The sequence below is a fragment of the Scylla paramamosain genome, chromosome 26, assembly GCF_035594125.1.
Source record: "Scylla paramamosain isolate STU-SP2022 chromosome 26, ASM3559412v1, whole genome shotgun sequence".
In the NCBI taxonomy this organism is placed as follows: domain Eukaryota; kingdom Metazoa; phylum Arthropoda; class Malacostraca; order Decapoda; family Portunidae; genus Scylla; species Scylla paramamosain.
The window spans coordinates 8,007,475-8,029,483 of NC_087176.1; the positions used below are offsets into that span (position 1 = coordinate 8,007,475).

General features: G+C 41.0%; 1 protein-coding gene and 1 long non-coding RNA gene across 5 annotated transcripts in view; one reads left to right on the forward strand and one right to left on the reverse strand.

Annotated features, from left to right (window-relative positions):
- Positions 1 to 22,009, reverse strand: part of LOC135113680 (unconventional myosin-XVIIIa-like) — a 189,535-nt gene continuing 167,526 nt past the window's right edge. For 3 of the 4 annotated variants that reach the window (XM_064029147.1, XM_064029145.1, XM_064029148.1), the window contains 9 exons: positions 15,076 to 15,225; positions 10,351 to 10,516; positions 8,801 to 9,048; positions 7,905 to 8,072; positions 7,320 to 7,451; positions 6,431 to 6,583; positions 5,884 to 6,206; positions 5,177 to 5,293; positions 1 to 1,951 (listed from right to left, as the gene is read on the reverse strand). In XM_064029147.1, coding sequence (XP_063885217.1) covers positions 1,867 to 1,951; positions 5,177 to 5,293; positions 5,884 to 6,206; positions 6,431 to 6,583; positions 7,320 to 7,451; positions 7,905 to 8,072; positions 8,801 to 9,048; positions 10,351 to 10,516; positions 15,076 to 15,225 — 1,542 coding nt within the window. In that variant the 3' untranslated portion in view covers positions 1 to 1,866. The remainder of the gene's footprint in view (positions 1,952 to 5,176; positions 5,294 to 5,883; positions 6,207 to 6,430; positions 6,584 to 7,319; positions 7,452 to 7,904; positions 8,073 to 8,800; positions 9,049 to 10,350; positions 10,517 to 15,075; positions 15,226 to 22,009) is intronic. The other variant, XM_064029146.1, reaches the window with a different exon arrangement.
- LOC135113681 (uncharacterized) lies at positions 2,579 to 3,377 on the forward strand. The gene is made up of 2 exons (XR_010274931.1): positions 2,579 to 2,711; positions 3,058 to 3,377. It is a non-coding gene; the product is annotated as an uncharacterized LOC135113681 (long non-coding RNA).

Here is a 22,009-nt window from a genome sequence, read left to right on the forward strand (position 1 = left end):
TTTCATCTGTTAGTTGTGTTTTCCACTGTACATATCTATATAAAGAAATTCCATACAAATCATTACAAACCTTTGTCTTACACTAAGGATTCTGTGATATGATTTCTTACATGAGCTTTATTGGTGAGGGGAGGATAAATAATTTACAAGAAAGTAAATAAATATGTATAGACTATATGATATACTTTTTGATACAGTAATACAGTTCCTATCAAGGCCTTGTACACCATAATAATATATCTGTTTTCCTTTCCTGGCCAAAATGAACAAGGCGATATTAAGTACCAGTCACAGTTGTTCATTGATCAGTCAAGTGGTTCTGCTTCATGAAGGCAAGACAAGTCAAGCTCAAATGAGGAGTGTAGTCAACCAATTCCCCACAATGGCACGTTTTTTTGTTGGCTTGTCTGCACGTTTGCTTCTCTCTAGTTTGGTTAACTTGCTACATAAATGAAATGGCTAATATATAGATAGGTAAAAATATACATGTGATTCTTTTTTGGTATTTATGTTTGTTTAATTGGTTATTCAAAGCACAGTTTCATTTTCAAGTGTATGTTTAATACAGTTTGCATCATTCTTAATCTCACTTTGCTGAATATTTGTGTATTTCTGTATGTACAAATTCACTGCCTAAATCTCACTTCAGTCAATATTGGATATCTGAGCTTTCAAAAGTTTGCTGCATGCATGTACAAATTCAGTAAATCTCACTGTAGCAAATATTGAATCTAGGAGTCTGTTGTGTACAAAGATGTACCACAAGTGTTTAGTGAAGTGTTTCTCCTGGCATCAACACCTTCCTGAGGAACTGAGACACTGTACATTGTTGCAGGAGGAGGACAGGAGGAGAGAAGAGAGGGTGGAAGTGCCAGAGCTGGGCTGTCTCCACTCTTCAGACTGGGAAGAGGTGGGAAGCAAGCAGGAATTCCCATGTGGTGCGCTGCCCAGCCATTCAATGCACAACTAAGGCAAGTTTGACATATATACATAGTAAATATGCATTCACAAAATTTTTACAGGCTTTTATATACAAAACAAACTGGACAGCAAGCCACAGGGGAGGCAGAGGATGCAGGGTCCTGGGGGCGGCAATAAGGCCTCAGTGCAGGCAGCATTGTGAGCAGGAGTGAGAAAACGTTAAGTTAATCTTCGTGAACTCCAAAGTCAACCCAATGCTGACTAAAGGTACACTTGTGAGCTGCAGTGGGCAGGACAGAAACTAAAGTCAGTCATGGTTGTAGTACTGATCCTGTCTACATGTGTAACCGAGTTCGTAAACCATGTGAGGAGGCAAAGTTTGTTGTGTGTTCACGTCAATATTGTTCAGAACTGTACTACTGCAGCAAACTGATGTTCGTGAGCAACTACCATAGATGGATAAACCACACCACTGCATCTTTACTTTATAATTAAAAGAATATTAAGGTTGCAACATGAAGTTACGAAGAGTGGACAAGAACAAGGAACGTGTGGCTGATCCACCTACCGAGCCGAGACACGTAAGGAATGTCACTTATAATGTGAGGGGAAAAAAAAAAAAAAAAAAAAAAAGGTAAACAAACCCTTCTGGAGGAGGAGAGCACCAAGTAGCAAGAGATCAAGAAGCAGCAGCGTCCTCTCACCCAGCTATTGTCATCATATCTCTGTACACATATACAAAACCTATTTAAAGCTCAATCACTTCTCCAGTAACAACAAATCACCACTGGAACACAACTTTTTGCCTAGAAATGTTCAGTTAAGCTAGAGAATTCAGAAATACACCTATTAGTTTTATCATCTCTCACATATAAAATTCTATGCAGTGTGATGATAATGGTAATATAGTAATACTTATATCAGGTATAAGCTAAGTACAAACTATCACGCAAAAGACTCCCTTGTGGCCGCTGCCTCATCCAGGTCCTCACTGATCGCCTCGCTGCAGGGAGAGGTGGGCTGTTCCGCCCTGGGGAGAGGAGCAGGAAAGGAGCATGTTAGTGGGGCACACTGGTGGGTGGGGAAGGCCTGCAGGATGCCAAGCCACCCTCACCGCTGGTACTGTTCACACTTAAAAATATTTTAATTTAAAATACTTGTTAATAATAATGATATGTAATCCTCAAACTAATATTTTTTTATGTAATTAGATTCTCCTAAGTTTTATGTTTTATATAGTTACCTGAGTTTTAAAAAGTTAAATTTCCCTAACAAGTAATACAGCCATTTATTAAAATCATAACTGCCATTTTATACAGAAATTTAGTCACGTCAATTAAAAGGTAGTTATTTCTTATAAAAATTAGTACTTTAGAAGTTTTAGTTGGGAAAACAATTTAACCATTTTGAGTAAAATTAGCACATTAGATGTTAAAATTGGGTGTAATTAAATTATCCAGCAATGATTTCATTTATTTAAGGTGAGTAAGTTAAATCAAATTACAGCATTTGAAAACTTCATTTATATTGTTGCCAGAGTGACATTTAAAGACCAAAAAATCCATTAAGCGACTTGTTAGCACTTCATTCTCTCCCACCAGTGTTTTATAATCATCACTGCAAACCCCATGGCAGTAATCTAATGAACATGTGCTTGTATGCAGCAGCCCAAGCCAGGAAATGGAACCCAGCAAGCCACACAGCGGGCCAGCAAGGATACTACCACCACCACAACCACCACCTGTACACTGTCTGTCACCTGACTCTTGGAGAAGTTGAATTAAGTGGAGGTACATTTCTATTGTGTCAGCTGAACCAATCTGAATCTTTCTTCACTAAAGAACAAGACTGACTCCTGTGTCACTCCACCCATGAAATTGTAACAGACTCTTACACAAACATGACACTTCTTCACCATTACAATATCCATCACTCCATCCATGAAATAAATTCTCAAATGTCATAAAGTTTTAAGACACTTCCTGGTCTTTTATTAATATCATCAATTTGTATCTTTTGTCTTCTTTTTATGTAACAGGAGCACCGGCCAAGAAAAAAAAGGCCACTGAGGTGCTGGTCCCCAAACAGAGTTGAAAGCAACAGTCAAAAATTACTAATATGCCATATTTCTTTCAGATGAGTTGGCTGATTGAGCAGAGGAGGGAGTATTGTGGGAGTTTCAACACGGGAGAATGCAAGATCAGTCAGTGAAGAAACCGGAGCTGATGTCTGTGATGGAAGGCTGCAGAAGACCATGCCAGGCACCACTTTGGCAGGGATGTGGATGGTCAGTGTTTTAATGGGTGTGTGGTGGGCATATTGTCACATTTTTATGTCTTTATCAAATTTGAGCATTCTGTTACATTGTTCTCTCTCTCTCTCTCTCTCTCTCTCTCTCTCTCTCTCTCTCTCTCTCTCTCTCTCTCTCTCTCTCTCTCTCTCTCTCTCTCTCTCTCTCTCTCTCCATTTCCTATTTCCTTCTGCAATCTCTCTTCTCTGCTTCTCCCTTCTACACCATAACAAGATTCCAGTTGTCCCAAGTGTCAGGTTCCCCTGTGCTGTGATACACATAGAACTGCTGGACCTGCCACAACCAGTCAAGTCATAGGCACCAACACAAGGAACATACCATATGCCACAACACAAAAGACTTACTGATAGATGCATTAAATCTAAGGTCATGATTGATATTTTACAAATACTAGAGCTTGCTTTCTGGATAGGAAATAGTGAAGAGGTTTGAATATGGTATTACAATATTTTACGTTCCTTTTGTGTTTGGTAAAGAGAATAAATGTACGAGAAAACATAAAACTGTGATTTCTTCTTCCCATTATATATATATATATATATATATATATATATATATATATATATATATATATATATATATATATATATATATATATATATATATATATATATATATATATATATATATATATATATATATATACACACCATGCTAAATGAGTTCTCTATCACAACTCTCCTAAATGTTGAAATACCTTCAGAATAAGATTTACACTACTGCAAAAATTTAAAAAGAATGAATTTATAAGCTTAGAATAAATAATTGCATCCACCAACAAGATTTGAGTAACAGATGCACGGGGTAAATGTTGCATGTATACCGATAACTTGTAAAGGTTGGTGCTGAGTTTAGTTATGAAAGGCCTAGCAATTCTATGATGCCTATCAGTAAAAACACTTGATACACAGCATACTGACACTTGGGAAAATTTCAATCTCATCAAGATACAAAAGAATTTGGCTGAGAAAAACTAAATAATATTACAAAATGACAGCAAATTCAGGTACCTTAAAATGAATCTATTGTAACAGGAGAAATTATCATGAGTTGGGTGTAAAATTTAAGATCAAAACTGGTTCATACGACAAGTAGAAATGCACCTCTGCCTAGACTTCCTATTTTCACTGCCTTGTTTGGTTCCAGCTAAGGTGACAGAGCGGCCGGGTGAGCAGCTAACTGTTTGATAATGCAGCACAGAGCAGCAGACATCACCACCGCTCCTGCCTCACCACTGCTCACCTGGCCGCTTTCCTTGGCCATCATTGTCATCCACACACAGGATAAAGAAATTTTGAGTGACAAGTGGAATATGAACATCCACCTACCATCCTACTAAGTCAAAAAAAAAAATAAATAAATAAAATAAATAAATAAATAAATAAATAAATAAAGTTTGAATATATGTACAAGAATTTCACCTGTTGAATGCAGCAAGAAGTGGTATTAGCTTCCTGTGAGACATACAAGTTGATATGTAATGATGCCTGTCACACCACTGGCCTTACTTCAAATTTGCCTGTGTTCTGACAGGCAAATTTGGTCATGGGCATCAAGAATAGAGGTTGGTGTGTCTCCACCTCTACGGAGTGAAAGTGCAAAGGATTTCAGAAAGAAAGATGCAGTTTCCCTCTGAAATCCTTACCAGTAATTCAAATGAGACAAAGATATCCATGTAGCACTACCGCAGAGGTGAAAATTACCAGCACTCACTCATTGCTAAGACTGACTGCCTGTCACACTCATACAACATTCCCACGCCTCAAAGTGCAGCCCAGTAGTGTGACCAACAGCACGAGCTATTTACAAGCGGCTGTAAGCAATTCACAACAGAGAATACTGAAAAGCACCTGGTGAGAGGAACCAGGAGAGTGAAGATTTGTACATCATACTCTGTTAGTTGCTCTAAGTGAATCTGAGCAGCAGAGAAGCCCTGGCAATTACCTGTCTAACTGATGCACTTCCGAGGGGGGAGTGCGAAGTGTTGAATTGGAGGAGGACATCTGCTGTTTCAGAGATGCTGTCAGATAAGAGCTCAAGCTGCCGTCGCTGTCGCTGTCACTAGAAACAGACAAGTATGGTCCAGGAGTGCACACAAGCCCAGCACCACACAAGCTGCACGCCACAGTTGTTGGCACACAAGCCTTGTTAATACTTGCACAAGCCTCTCATTAACTACACCAAACCGACAACTGGCAGGGCGGCCTGTGTTAGTGTTCCTACGCCTTACTCTCCTCATCAATATGATTCATTAGCCTTTAGTCAACAATCAGCATTTATTAATCAATGCAATATAAACTTGATTCATATTACTTTCTCAATATATTATCATTTTTCTCATGCATTATTAATTAACCTTGTGTAGTGACATTTGGAATGTAGTTAGACTGCAAGCCTTTCTGCCACAAATCATCGTGAATCATTGCACAACAACATGCACAAGGGACAAGGGTACCTAGTTAGACAACACATTAGGATGAGAGCAGGAATCATTAGGTGGAGCAGATCAGAGTGAGAATCAGCGCAGAGGAGAGACAGAAAGAAGGAGGATCTGTCTTGCTGCTACAGTGGAGCGAGTCTTGGTGTGACCTGGAGGAGGTGTGGCCACAGAGGAGAGGGGGGCTACAGCCCACCGGCCCTGCCTTAGTTACCTGTCTGAGAGGTCCGAGTCTGAATCATTGAGGTCACCCTGGATGGCCTGCTGCAGGTCCTCAATTCTCTTGAATGCCAACTTGAGGTCACTCTTCAGGGTGGCCACTTCAGAATCTGCCAACTCCAGCTGCTTCTCCATCTCACTCTTCTTGTTGACAGCGTCGGTGTGGCGCTGCTGCAGTGTGGCCAGGTCCTCCTTGGCATCACGCAACTGCCGGGCAACGCGCTTGTTCTGCTCCACTGCCTGAGCCTCCTTCAGCCGTGCCGAGTCACAGTCACCAGTCACTCGCTCCAGCTGGTCCTTTAGTCTGCTAATTTGACTCTGCAACAAAAATTACACTTGTAACAAAACACACAAATCATGTATTATATATACTCTTGCAAATACACACACACACACACACACACACATACCAAGGCTGTCTCCACCCCAAAAAAAGGGATAGCCAAGACAAGGCACACAACTTTCACATTCACACTCACTCACACCACTCTTGCAAATGTGACAATGATATATCTAAAGTGCACATCCTGCTCCCTCCTCACCTCTAGCCTCTGTCTGGTGGTCTGCTCCAGCTCCAGTTTGGACTCCACCTCCTTGATCTTGAGCTCAAGGCGCCGCTGGGTGTGGATGTTGGCTGTCTCTCCCTCCAGTACCTCCACCTTGCTTGACAACTCCAACAGGCGCTCATGAAGCACCTGGAATGAAAGGCCACCAAAAAAAATGATCAATCCAGGCCAGCATTCCCACACAATCCCATGCAAAGCACCACATGCTCACACATACATCATTCGCACTCTTAGCCCCCATCAGCCACTACTGAAAAGGGGGAGTAGTAGTAGTAGTAATAATAAAGTCTATCTATCTATCCATATACCAGGTGGCTCAGACAGTGCACTACACATTTACCCACACATCATTCATACTCTTAGTCCCATCAGCCCCCAGTGGAAAGAGAAAATGTTGTGGTGTACCATACACCTGCCATACTATTCCCCTGACAAGGAAGAGAGAGAGAGAGAGAGAGAGAGAGAGAGAGAGAGAGAGAGAGAGAGAGAGAGAGAGAGAGAGAGAGAGAGAGAGAGAGAGAGAGAGAGAGAGAGAGAGAGAGAGAGAGAGAGAGAGAGAGAGAGAGAATCCTAAAAGCTTAGTGTTTGATGCTTATAACCTTGCAATCTCTGTGACATCCATAATGTGGCAGATTGTTATAGTTAATTAATAAAACTATCCTAAAGACCAATAATCATTATATATCAAGACACCACAGAGGTAAATAAGTAAAAATTAATTAAGAAAACTATCCTCAAGACCACCATTCAGTACATTTCAAGACACCACTGAGATAAAAAGTCAAAATTAATAAAAAAAAAACTATCTTAAAGACCATTAATCATTATATATCAAGACACTATTGAGTGAAGTAACTGTCCTCACCTGTTTTTCATGCTCCAGCTCAGCAATCTGTTGGGTCTGCTCGGAGAGTGTGATTTGGTCCACCGACAGCTGCGACACCACTGACTTGTACTTCTTCATGACCTCTGCCACCTCCTCCTCACTCTCTTCCAGCTGGAAAGTAACAATTTAATAAGCTGGAGGATACACAACTAAACAGTATTATTTTCACAGCAATAACTTCTTAACAGCCTGTCAAGTGTAAATCCAGCTGAAAGGTTAATTCAAGCTGGAGGACACGCGACCAATAAAATATAATTGTACAATATTACTCCAAAACAATCTTAGAGTTGGTTGAGTATAATTCTAAGAGAAAGTATGAATAGTTGTAGAATAATTACACATACACTCCCCAACTTAAGAAAGAGGTTCCTGACAGCCACTCAGAAGTCATTATGTAAAATATATTTGGTGTGCAGTACCCTATTGAGTTTTGAGCTTGCTTTCTTCCAAGGCCATAGTGCTTAACTTGAGATAATAAAATTCGGTGTACTCTTCATGACTCGGATGTAAGTAGGAGAGTGTCTGCATTTCTTTTTATGCTACTGTTTCTCTTTCCAGACTCACCTGTGTTTGTATCTCAGCTCTTTCCTTCCCAATCCTGGCACACCGGTCCTCAGCCTCCTTCCTGGACCGCTGAGCCTCCTCCATCTGGGACGTGAGGTCAGACAGGTCAGCCTCAGCACACTGCCGGGCCTTGATGGCGGCTGTCTTGGCGAATTCAGCGTCTTCCAGCTGTCGGAGGAGGCAAGGGATTATTTACTGTGGTGAGAGGTATGAGGGTTTAGTGATAATATTTAACCCCATATTCTGAAACACTTCTGTGTTGCACACCCATTTCTTTCAAAAGTCTCTAGTTGTTGTTACACAGGTTCTTAAGTTTGTTTCTATAATTCTAGTGAGAGATTAATGGTTCTTTAGGGTATTTCTATGATTTTTTGATAGACTAATAAGATTTCTACATTATTAACATTAGAAACACTAATGAGAACCTGACCTATCAATCTCTACGGCCTTTTAAAAATAGTCATGATGAGAAAGCATAATGTTTCACAATGTGGACAGATGGTCACTCACTGATCATGAGAGATGTTTGAGGATTTAGTGATGATATTTAATCTTGTGGCCATGTTAAGACTTGTTTCAGCCTTTGGTGGACCCAAAATTTTTATTAACTTTGGCGCATCAAAGAATCAATGAAATTTTAAATGCTATTTTTTTTTTTTTTTTTTTTTTATGTAGGAAGGACACTGGCCAAGGGCAACAAAAATCTAAATGCCAGTCCCATAAAGTTGATTTTTAAACTTGGAATTTTAGTTTTTAATGTTTTATATTTAGCTTTTGTGACTATTGTACAAGATATGTATGTATATATGACTTTTACTGCTGCCTCTTGAGAGCTAACAAAGCAAATTTCATGAATATTGTTACATAACAGTTTTTATTGTTATCATTATTAGTACCTGTGTCTTGAGCTGCCTGATGAGAAGCTTCTGTCCACCCTCTGACTGGCTCTTCTCCAGCATGGTCTGGGTGTCCCGCAGCAGTGCCTTGGTCTTCTTCAGCTCCTTCTTCAGCTTGTGTACATACTCCTCGTCTACCTGCCCCACATTGCGGTCCTGGAGGTCTGACACGCGACGCTCCAACTCATGTTTCTCGCGGACCAACAGTGTTCTCTCCTCGTGTTCGTTCTCCAGCTGACTCTCCAAGGCTGTGGGAAGGCAAGGAGTCAGTAAGGGTTGCCTCTTGGTTTTGTGTTTCTTGCAAGTGTTAGCTAAGGATTACCAGTAACATTCTCTCTCCTTGTGTTTGTTCTCCAGATGACTCTCCAAGGCTGAGCAAAGGCAAGGGTAAGTGTTAGCGAAGGGTTTGTCTTGATTCATGTCTTCTGCAAGTGTTAGCTAAGTATTTTTTGTGATTTTATCCCTTGTTGCTTGAGAATTAAAATATCACACACTATTTAAATACATTTGCTTTAATTAATACACTAAGAATGATTTATCTTATATATTTTGTTGCATTTCTTGTTATCTCACTTAAGGGATGATCTGTTTTGGAACTGGTAAGTGTTAACCAAGCTTTTTTTTTTTCATGACTTTGTGCCTCTTGTTGCTTGAGAGTTAATGTATTTTGCACTATTAAAATACATTTGCCTTAATTTATCACAATGTCAAAGGGTGATTTTTCTTACTTCTGTGCATTTCTTGTCTGCTTGCTTCAGTGATTTATCTTTTGGGGTAAGAGTGTGAATAGCATGTGTGTGTGTGTGTGTGTGTGTGTGTGTGTGTGTTAAGCCTCACACAAACATGAAACTCCACCCACTGTAACAGGATATGTCTTTGCCGAGTAAAGGTATTGGTGGTCATGTGCAGGGGAGTGATGTAATTGTGAAGGGTATATGTTTTCACAGGACTGATGGGAAATGAAAATTCTTCTACACAAATAATGAATGAAAGTGGAAAGTTCTGTAATTGTTGTGGTACATCTCATTATTTGTGAGTATGTGAGAACACTTTCAATTTTGAAAGGTATCCATTGTGAAGTTTGAAAATAAATCACGCATAAATCACACACAAAGGACTAATACAAAAATATTAATTCCTATACACAAATATTGAAGTGAAAATAGAGTAGAGTGATTTTCTTGGGATATCTTGTTATCTGTAGCTATGTGAGAAAGCTGTGTAATTTTGAAAGATACCCATTGTTAAATTTGAAAATAAATGGACCTTCATCACAGACATGACATGAGAAAGACTTAAAAACACAAGTTACAGGGATTTCCTGATAAAATTACTACACAAAACCAACACTCTTACAACCTTCACCTTTGATTTCCTTCTGGGCCGAGAATGTCATGTTTTCTTGGCATTTTCTGATACAATTCCTTCACAAAACTAACCAACACTAATTCTGGAGACACATTTTTCCTGACATTTTCTGATACAATTCCTACACAAACCAACCAATACTCTTACAATCCACCAAACATCCCAACTTTCCTTCTCCTCACCTTTGATCTTCTTCTGTGCTGAAAGTCTCACTTCCTCCAGCTCCTCCTCGCGCTGGCTCACTTCCCGCCTGTTCTCCTTCCTCATTTGCTCAATGCTCATCTCCAGCCTCACCTTGGCGCCCTCCAGCATCTGCACCTGCCCTGCCAAGTCGTCCAGCTCCTCCTCCTGCCAGACAACAGTACAACAGTGTGTTTAGTCTTTTTATCACTAATTGTTGCTGTGTATGTGTCTTGTACTATCATTCTTACCAGTTGAGGGAAGAAAGTAGTGGGAAGACAGAGTTGGAGGGATGAAATTGTGCTAAAACTGTAAAGTATGGGAATCACAGAGGATGCAAGGGACAGAAACAACTGGAGGAGACTCATACATAGTGCCAACCCCCTCACTCTATGGAAACAGCTAAAGGAGAACAAGAGTGTTTGAACATGATTGATAAGTGAAGGAATTACTACAAGATACATACTCTATAGCCTCTCTGAAGCTAATAACATGTCATCATCAGGTGTGTCAATAACTGAAGTGTATTGCAGTTTAATATTTTGCTGTGAGAGAGGTATTCAGTGTGAACCAGTGTTGTGTCTGCTTTCAAACCTTTACCTTTGGTCTTACATTTCAGAATGATAAGAAACCTGCTGTAATTTAGACTGCAAGGAGAGACAGTAATACAAACACTTGAGAGGGAAAGCAGAATGAGCAGACCAGGGAGAAAAAAAAAAGGTGGGGGAAAAAAGGCTCACTGAAGGAACCAGTCTCTTTAGCCTTTACCTTTGTCTAGTTTCATATACAAAAAATGGCAACTGAAGCACATGATACACTTGAAAGAAAATGAGTTGCCTTACTGAATAAGTGTGTGGTGGTAATGGCTTTATTGGACCACATAAGACCTATACTGGTGGTAATCTTATCCTCACAACCACAGACCGTTATGCAACACAGAGGTACATACATTTCTGGTGGAGAGAAGGTAGTTACTGTATATATATTTACCTTTACAACCTCATTTTTGGATATTACAGTAAAATCCCTCTTATCCGGCATTTGAGTATCCGGCACATTTTTCCACGAGCCTTAAAATCAATAAAAAATCAATGTGTACTCATAAAATCGATTAAAATTCCCGCGCGAGGCATACTTTGTCCCCTCGCCACCAGAGCACACTGCTTCGCGCCATCCGCGGCCCACTGCACTGTGTTTACTCAGTGACTCAGTCCTGCGTATGCACTGTTTATCGCCTGACGCCTTCATCATGCTAAAGTTGTAGAAAAGAGGAAGCGTGTTGTGCTTACACTTAAGCAGCTGATCAGATCAGCTGCTGATTAAGATCAGCTGATCTTTGTTATGGTAAGATGCGTGAGTGTAGGGTGGTGATTGTGGACATAATTTCACTTCTATTCAAGTATCCGGCAATATTCAAGTATCCGGCATGTCGGCAGTCGTTGATGCCGGATAAGAGGGATTTTACTGTATTTTGGATTTTGTTCTTTTATTGAATTTGCACCTTCAATGAGACTCTTTTCATATATATATATATATATATATATATATATATATATATATATATATATATATATATATATATATATATATATATATATATATATATATTTTTTTTTTTTTTTTTTTCCGTCCGTTCTGTCACCCTTGTCCATAGAGAGATCCTTACTCTACAAAAAATGGATAAAATAAAAAAAATTAAACCAGAAATCAAAATAATTATAATACAAAACAACCATAATCGATCTATGTGTGTGTGTGTGTGTGTGTTGCCAGGCTCCACTCCACTGTACACACACTCCAGGTCATGAGAACCAGAGGGAACTAATGGTTATAAATGTAGGTCAGGTCGTGTTTTATTCCAGGTGCATCAGTGGTGTCCCTTTTATAGCTCGGCGTGGTGTGCGCTGCCTCCCGGGAGGGTCACACGCCAGGCAGCCACTTAATGTATGTAGTGGCTCGTACTCCGAAACGCTTTGCTCTCTCACCACGGCTATTTTTAAGGCCGCAGAGATGATTTGCCAAGTTCTCAAGACTGTTTCTCCTGATACTAATGTAGAAATCTTGTTAATCTGTCCCTAGAACCGTAAAACACATTTGAAAAAAGTCACTTCGATTGGAGACTTCAAAGAAGTGGTGCGGCCGCGCAGTGTTTCTGAATACGGGCTCAGTCTGGAGTCACACTCCAGGGAGCAACCTCTTAATTATGTGGTAGCCCATATTCTGAAACATTTTTGCGCGGCACCTCCACTAAATTCAAAAGGCTCTAATTGAAGTTTTACTGGACTTTAAGGGTGTTTTATGGTTTAGTCACAGATTTAACAATATTTATACATTATTAACAGGAGAAACACTCTCGAGAACCCCAGCAAATAATCTGTGGCCTTTGAAAGCAATCATGGTGAGAGCATTACGTTCCTGAATGTATGCTGTCAGTGTGTACACAGATAATCACGTATTAAGCCGCGTCAGGGGAGCGAGGGAGGATCATGGGAGGGATAGGAGCAGGAAGGGGGGGGGAGTGTTGATTCAAATAAGGAGACTAACTTGACTAACTTAGATTACAACACGACAGTCTGCCAGGCCGCCACAGAAACCTAGGGCGCTTGTCTCCTGGCTGGGAGTAGTGTGTGTGTGTGTGTGTGTGTGTGTGTGTCACTCCTCCTCCCTGCCCCTCCCCATAAGCACAGCTGAAGGATACACGCTCAGTGGCTGTATGCATGACAAAGAGGGAAGGAGGGAAGGACTGTACGTGTGTGTGTGTGTGTGTGTGTGTGTGTGTGTGTGTGTGTGTGTGTTTGTGTGTGTGTGTCCCAGTACTAATTATCAAGCAAAGCATACACTTATTAAAGGCCTCAGAGTAAGTGATCATTTCAATAATAAAGAACTAAAGATTTAAAAACTATGTACGCCACACAAGTCTCTTCATATAACAAAGCCACAACACAAGACTGTCCTAAATACCCGAATATATTGGGGATTTTTAAAATACTACCGTGAATTACATAACAATAATGTAATACTAAAAAAATGTCCCCTTTTCTCAGTAAGGTGATGATAGTAAGTCTGTTTTGAGTCTGCAGTAACGGTGTTCGATTAAGTGAAGAATAATAATACAGATTTTCGTCGATTATCGGCGTTTTGTTAAAAAGTCAGAATTAATCACTGGTGTCCTGCAACGTGTCTTGTGCTGCAGACAGACAGATAGACAGACAGACGAAGTTCACTGACCACAAAATCACACACAGTCTTACGCTACATCTCAGAAGTTGGTCCGATATATTCTTTACAACAAGGCGCCACACTCTCTCCTACGAGGCAATGCACTCAAGTCTACATATCATATGACTAATATTTTCCTCCCACACTTTTTTTAATAAGGCAAAGCACTCACTCGCGAGATGAACACTATTTCCATCACCCTCCCCCAACACACCTTCTTCCCTACAGTATGTCTAAGTCTACATATATAAATCAACACTTTTTTTTTTTATCTTCCCTACACATTCTTCTATAGGCCAATGCACTCACTCTCTTCAGTAAGACAAGCAATTTTTCGCATCGTACCGAACTCCATTATTTCTTCCCACACTTTCTGCAGCGCCATACAGCTAAGCTCTCTAGGCGCCACAACATGAACACTGCATATTATTTTAACCACAATCCTACGGCGCCATAAAGCCCCACTCTCTCTCACCACCACCACCATCACCACCACCTGTTCTTTACTCTCTCCCTGGACATAAGCTACACTCCACACTTTCTCTTCTGCAGGCACTCCATTCCTGTGTGTGTGTGTGTGTGTGTGTGTGTGTGTGTGTGTGTGTGTGTGTGTGTGTGTGTGTGTGTGTGTGTGTGTGTGTGTGTGTGTGTGTGTGTCTTCACCGCACCATTCCTTCACTCTCCTATAAGCTGCTAATTTCCACCATCATCTCAATGTTATATTACTGTTTTTATGTGCACTCAAATATACTGAAAAGACTGGGGGAATATTTACATCCTAAACGAACTTGAAATGTCTGTCTGTCTCTCCCTGTCTCTCTGTGTGTGTGTGTGTGTGTGTGTGTGTGTGTGTGTGTGTGTGTTCACCTCACCATTCCCTCACTCGCCTAAAAGCATTCAATTTCTACAGTAATCTCTAAGTTCTTAGTTTTAATTACACTCGAAAATTACAGAATGATGGGAAATTCTATAAAAAAGTTTTCTCCTCATTAAATTCAGCTTGAAATTTGACTGAAATAGGAAAAAAAGGGAAGCTTAAAACACGTTCTCATAAAAAAAATAAATAAATAAAGATTAAGAAGATATTGCATCCTAAATGACTAAACTTCATTAAATAAGTCAAGGTCAAATTTATTTTTTTATTGAAGTTTACTTTAAAAAGTTTTTCACTAACCTCAACCTGAAAAAAAAATGAAAACAAAGAAGGTAAAATAAGAAAAGAAAGGAAATAACAACAGCAACAACAACAACAACAACAACAACAACAACAACAACAACAACAACAACAAACGCAGCAGCACTCGTTCATACAGAAAATACAGAAAGATGAAGAAAGCATTACATGAAGTTTTTATACAAGATTACCATCCCCCCCCAAAAAAAAAAGTTTCACTCATTAACATCAATCTGAAAACTTACGAAAAAAAAAAAGGAAGAACACTCGATCACAAAAGAAAAAAAAATGATGAAAGTATTGCACCCTCAATTCTAGCACAGTGTTGCGTTACCTGGTCCTTGACGCGCAGTTCAAGGTCATGTTTCGCCTTCTTCAAGACAGCCACCTCCTCCTCAGACTTGCCCGTAAAGTTGAGGTCCTCCAGTTGTCTGTTCAGGGCTGTCAGTTTCTCTTCCTTCAGCTCCAGCTCAAGCTTCAGCGTCTGTGGTGAGAAAAGAAAGGGTGTTTTAGGGTTTCATTAAGCTTAATCTTCCATCTGGCTTAAATACGCAAAAAGAAAGCTGAAAATACGTTAGTTTATACAAAAGTTTACTAGCAATGAAGTTTCCACAAACTGAGCTTAACCTTCCCACCAATCTCAAATACACAAAAGGAAACACAATAAGAAAGTTATTTGAGAAGTTTACTGGAAAAGTTTACTCGTTAATCTCAACCTTCTACGAACATAAAAAAAAAAGTTCATATGGAAAGATCGCAAAATTATAAAGAAAACATGCAAATTCATATCGAAAATACCGGTTTATATAAAAAAAAAAAAAAAAAAAAACACGCAAGTTTATAGAGAAAATACGAGTTTACCTAGAAATCTAACGAGAGCAAAAGCCCAACCAGTCATTTCTGCACAATACATTTCCACGAGTCTTTCACCGCCTGCCTTAAGGAGAGCACAAGCAAGACTCGAGTCCTAAGTCATCGTGTTGATTTGCTGCGCCTCAAAACAGGTAAGCTTAGCCTCTGCCTGGAGTTCCCACGTCATGGTCTCGCTATAAACCACAGTAATTCCCACCTGCCTCTTAACCACCACCACCACCACCACAACCACCAACACCAGTCATTTGCATAATTAACTCCTCTTGCTATATTTGTAAGACTACTACTACTACTACTACTACTACTAGGACAACAAAAAAGCTGAAAAGGCTCACTTGAGGTGCCAGTTCTTAAAAAGTCCTGAAAAGGGATATCCAGAAATTAAAAAGTGACTTGAAACCACCTCGTCTTACTACTACTACTACTACTACTACCAGCACCACCACCACCAACACTACTACTACTACTACTACTACTACTACTACTACTACTACTACACACACACACACACACCTATCTTCTCATTCAATTAGCGAGTCACCAGGCCACACACGGAATGACTAATATGAAAGGCAACATCACTGAATTAGGAAGCAAGTGGTGTCGCGTCCCCCGCATCCCCCCCAACTCCCCCTCCATTACTCCCCTGCACTCAACCACTCCTCTACTCCGCCTCGTCGTCTCTAGCCTTCCTTATCCTTCCCTGCCTCCTTCCTCCTCCTCTTTCCACCTTGACACTTCTTCCTCTTCCTCCTCCTCCTCCTCCTCTTTTCCGAAGCTCGCCCTTTTCCATCCTCCACAATCTTGTCAATTAAAACGTATAATAAATATCTGCCTTTGTACTATACAGTCCTATTATATTTTTTATTTTTGTATCTATATTTTCACGTTATTCTGTCACGTTTTTTTTTCATCATTATATTTAACGTTCTTTATATGATCTTTTTTTTCATTTTTTTTTTCGTTCTCATCTTACTTCATCTTTTCATTTGTGGAATTACTAAGAAAGATTTTTTTTCTCAACTGAAGCAAAGTCATTATTACTTTCTTGTCTATCGTTTCCCCATTTGAAATATATTGAGAAATTGGAGATCAAACGATGAAAGATCAAAAGAAAACCGACATTTTCCTTTCTTTTCTAGTTCAATCGTTCTCATAAGTGTTTTTATCGAATGTATAATTTAGAAAGTTAAAATGAAAAACAAATAAAATTCAAGCATCATCACGTGAATCCCTGGACACTTTCATCCGATCCTGAACAGACTAATGACGCAGGCAAGATTCGGAGAGAAAGCGACGTCAGTGAATGAACAAATGAATCACCGGGATGCTGCTGGTGGGAATACTAAGCACATTACGAGAAATGGCGACAAATTGCTGGCCAGATGGATGGGCAATTACTTGGAGAAATGCATACAGACAGGTACAAGATAACACTGAGAAGAATACAAGGAAAGTTACGTTTATTTATAGTTTAAAGAGGAAGTTAGGTATATATTGAGTACGTTACGAGGAACAGAGACAAAGTGATAGCCAGATAGGTGGACAAATGCATACAGACAGACACAAGATAACAACAGAGAGAAGGAAACAAGGAAAGATACGTTTACTAAGAAGTTTACGATAAAGTTATAAATATACTGAATACGTTAAGACGATGACACATAATTTGATAGAGAAATAGACGATTACCAGTACAAACGTATACAGATAGGAAGATAATAACGAGATAGAAGGGAAGTCACGTATAAACTGTTTCAATACTGAATTAGGCAGATACTGAACAAGATAAGACAGACAGGTAGATAAAGAAAACAGGCAGAAGGGGTATAAAGAAAACAGACAGAAGGGGGAAGCAAATAAAAATGACAAGAATAGAGGAACGAAAAATTTCACATGCTAAAAAAAAAAAATAATAAATAAATAAATAAATAAATAAATAAATAAATAAATAAATAAATACAATACGATACAATACGAATTCGATAACACCAATTAAATGGACAGTAAATCACAAATGGCGACCGCAAGTAACAAAGGGTGATTAAGTGAAGGGCAAGGTAGAGAAATACAGGTAACACAAATAAAACGCATTCATAGTTCAAGGCCTAACGCTACAACACCAAAAAACTCGTCAAGGAAGAGAAACACGAGGCAAGGAGAGAAGTAAATCACCCGCAAGGAAGTAATCAGTTATATCGAATAATTTCTTGACAGCTACGACAGAAAACGAGGACGTGGTGAGGAGTGAAGGTCGGGAAGCGCATACATTACAAATAATAAGAAAAATCGAGCCAAGGAAAGAAGATGGGGAAGCTTACACATTAAAATTACCAACATAACACGAGTCAGGGAGAGAAATAGTTATCGATAAAGGGACAGCCATTATAGAAAACGAGAACGTGACTAGGAAAGAAGATCTAGAAGCGCATGTACTACAATTACGAAGGAAAACGGAAACAAAGCATAAATGAATGAAAGTGGAGGAGGAAAACTTTCATTGCGTTCACGAAATATGAAAAACAGAACAAAATGAAGGAAAAGAGGAAGGAAAATGAATCACTGCTATGACGGAAACTGAGTCAAACAAGTCAAAGAAATCGTGAACTTGTAAATATTATACACTAAAGGAAACAGAAAAATCTCACGAACCAACAAAGACGACACACTAAAAAACCAAGAAAAAAAAATATTGTATACTCGTACAATAAAACCACGAGGAACACAATTACATACAACAAGAACCTAGAAAAACGAGCCAGCCCCAGGAGAATCGTACGAAGCGAACCAAAACCAAAGCAAAAAATAAATTCCAAACAAATACGGCACAAAGACAATAAACTAAAGAACCAAGGAAGACTATAGCATACAATTAAGAAGCAAACAAGAACCTTGAGATAAGGGAACCAGCGAGAGGAGAACCATACCTAAGGAAAACGTCAGACAAACCACACAAAAGGGAAAACTAAAGAACCACGAAAGAATTTAGCATATAATGAAGACGCTAGAACCCACAGTTAAGTGAACTAGCGAAGGGAGAACCGTCCAAGGTGAACCACGCCCCGAACCACCAAGGTGACGATAAAAAAAACGCGTAATGCCAAGTAATTCGAGACGTGTGGGGCTTCGGGGCTTCACTGGCGTCCCCAGCTCACGGTGCGGGGCTGAGGAGTGAGGGCCAGTCCGCGCCACGTCTCTTCACACCACAAAGGGACGAAGGGAACGTGGAGGGAAATGAAAGTTATAGATTACCTCTTCCTATTTGTATCTACGTTTAACTCGAGGGAATTTTTATTTATTTATTTATTTATTTATTCTTTTGCTAATCCCCTGTACCAATTTATCTATCAATACATATTTATCTATCTATACATGTTTATTGTGGGAGGATAGAGCTTGTTATAATTGACCTCCTCTATCTATTTGCGTATCTATTTATTTTGGAGGGAAGTGAGTTAATCTGTCTATCTATAGCTATTAATTCATGTGTGTGTCTTATCTTTTACTCTTTCCCTTTCCTGTTGCAAACTGTTTTGAAAATGAGATGACCGGAACATTGTCGAACTAAATAATCATGTCATTTGAGTCTTTCGTTTTTTTCCTTTTATTTATTTATTCATTTTCGGGAGGAAGGCAACTTAAAATGATTCTTCACTCATTTTATGCCCTTTTAAAGATACAAGTACCTAAACAAATATATAAATAGATTTAGAAGTACAAGATAAATAAATAACAGTGCCAGCAGTTTAATACAACAAAAACACCCACACTACTGTTGCTTCCTGTCACTGCATGCACGTCTTCCTCTTCCCATTCCCCTTCCCTCTCTCCCGTCCTCCCCTTCCCCTCTCCCACCATGAGCTACACAGAGGCGCTAACTGTAATCACTAACACAAACATCCTTTCTTCTCTCTACCACTCAAGCACGTACTGTTAATGACCTCTCGTACCCTCCCCACCCAAAACTCCCACCTCCCTGCACTCCTCTGCCTCCCATCTACCATTCCCGTCTTCCAAACCACCCATTTCTCCCATCTTCCACCTTTAACCCTCTTCCATCAACCATACACACCTCTTCTCCCATCTTCCTATATACCCAGCATTCCTTCCATCTTGTACCCTTCCCCATCATCCACACTCATCTGCCTCATCCTTCCCTCTTCCCCTTCTTCCAAACTCCCATCACAAGCTTAAGTCAGGAAGCCATAAACTGGTGGTGACAAAAACCTAACCTTAATTCTACCTCACTGTTGGTACTGCATTAACGTAAGTCCCGGCCAGACTACTTTTTGTATATTTTTTGTATTTTTTATTAGGTGTTTGTTCTACTTCTATCTATTACGGAAATGTTGAAGTATTAGTATTATAATTTCGTCTCTCTCTCTCTCTCTCTCTCTCTCTCTCTCATGTACAAATAAGTAAGGGAAAAAATACGAAGACACGCTGAGCAGAAACAAACGAAGGAGTGAAATGGTAAAGCAAACAACCACACGACACACACACACACACACACACACACACACACACACACACACACACACACAAAGGGGAGTATAACACAAATACACATGAACAATCACCGCCTCCCCTACCCCGTCCTCCTATCTCTCCTCTTTTTGTCCCCTTCCCTCTCTTCCCCCTGCGTAATAACTTCAGGGAGGCGCAGAGTTAAAAATCCACGCCCCTCAGCTGCTGCCTAACACGTGTTGCTTAAAATGTTAAAATAGTTTTCCTGGTTTGAAGGACGAATAAAGAAAAACACACTGCGAAAGACCGTTAAACTTTGCAATGACCGGTTGACAGTCTCCCTCTATCTCTGCTGCCCCACTAATGCGAGTTTCCGTCAGATCACAAAAAAAAAAGACACAACCAAACCTAACTTAACTCAGCCAAACCAAATCTAACCCCAAGAGACAAGACGCGAGCCAGGCGACAGGTAGTGCTGTTCCCACACCTGTTGCTGCCAGAACCTCTTCACAGCGGCGTTCCTGACGGGTGTAGTGACCAAGGGGGCGCTGCATTCCCTCAGTAACGCTTCGTCTGACTCACTCGTCCCGTTCTCGTGCAGTGAAGACCCGCACGAGGACGAGGACGGGGAGGTGGGCGTGAAGGCAGGAGAGGTCAAATCCACGCACACCTGGCGCCCCTCTCCCGGCTGTGGGGGGCGTGGGGGGTGCGAGGTGACCCACAGGTGTTGCTCCTTCCCCAGGGACGCCGGCTGCTCCCTGGGTGAGTCCGGCGCCTCCCCAGGATAGTCAGTGCCCCGTTGTTCCCAAAGAGCGATTTTCTGCCGCATGCGCTGGCGAGCCTCGTTGGTTCCCCACTTCTCCTTCATGGCTGACAGACAGACAGACAGACAGGCTTTCCTTCTCGCCTCGCTTCCTTCCCGGCAGTCACTTGAGTCCTCCACACGATGCACCCTATCTGAGTCACCTGAGAACACTAACGCACAAACACACCTGTCCGCTCACTTTCCTGCAACACAATCAACACTCGGTTACGTCCAGCGCCTCCACAACACTTGTTTCCTCGCCATTCACTCGCGGTGACTTTTCCCAACTTTCACAGCCACGAGCACACGGCGGCGGCGGAGGCGGCGGGGAGGGGGCGGGGGAGGCGCAAGGGGCGAAGGAACGGTCTGCGCGACACACCGAGACGAAGAGACGAGTGCATGAATATTACTGCTGACGTGCGGTGCGCTTAGGAACGACTGGGAGAGGAAGGGTTCAGTTTTACGAAAGGGTGAGAAGTGAGTGTGGGGAGTGTGGGAGTGGCGGGGAGGGGAATGGGGAGGAAGGAAACGAGTGAAGCAGCTTTCTAGGAATTGCGTGTTATCATAATGCTTGTTTTTGACTGGTTACAAGCGTGGTGGTAGTCATGCTTATGGTGGTGGTAGTAGTAGTAGTAGTAGTAGTAGTATTGTGGTTGTTTGAAGAGATGTATAAATGATTCTCTCTCTCTCTCTCTCTCTCTCTCTCTCTCTCTCTCTCTCTCTCTCTCTCTGCGTCAGACGGCGCAGTTTTCCCAGTAACTCAAGACACACGAGACGCGAACCGGACACTTCTCTTTCCTACTAAAATCCTTGACGACACGGGCCACACCTCAACTCGGGACGTGCGCGGCGACACACCATGCCCTCTCTCTCTCTCTCTCTCTCTCTCTCTCTCTCTCTCTCTCTCTCTCTCACACACACACACACACACACACACACGGGTATTATTTCATGGCCGCGCACACGACGCAAGGTTGGAAATGCTACTTAATCGAGTAGGTCAGGCCAGCGGGGCTCAGACGGTGACGGGTCTCGCTGGCGCCTCGTCGGTCCACCAACAAATGTCAAGGAGGAGGCGGCGTCCTCACCGTGATGGCCTAGCACTCGCTACAGACAAGCAGTT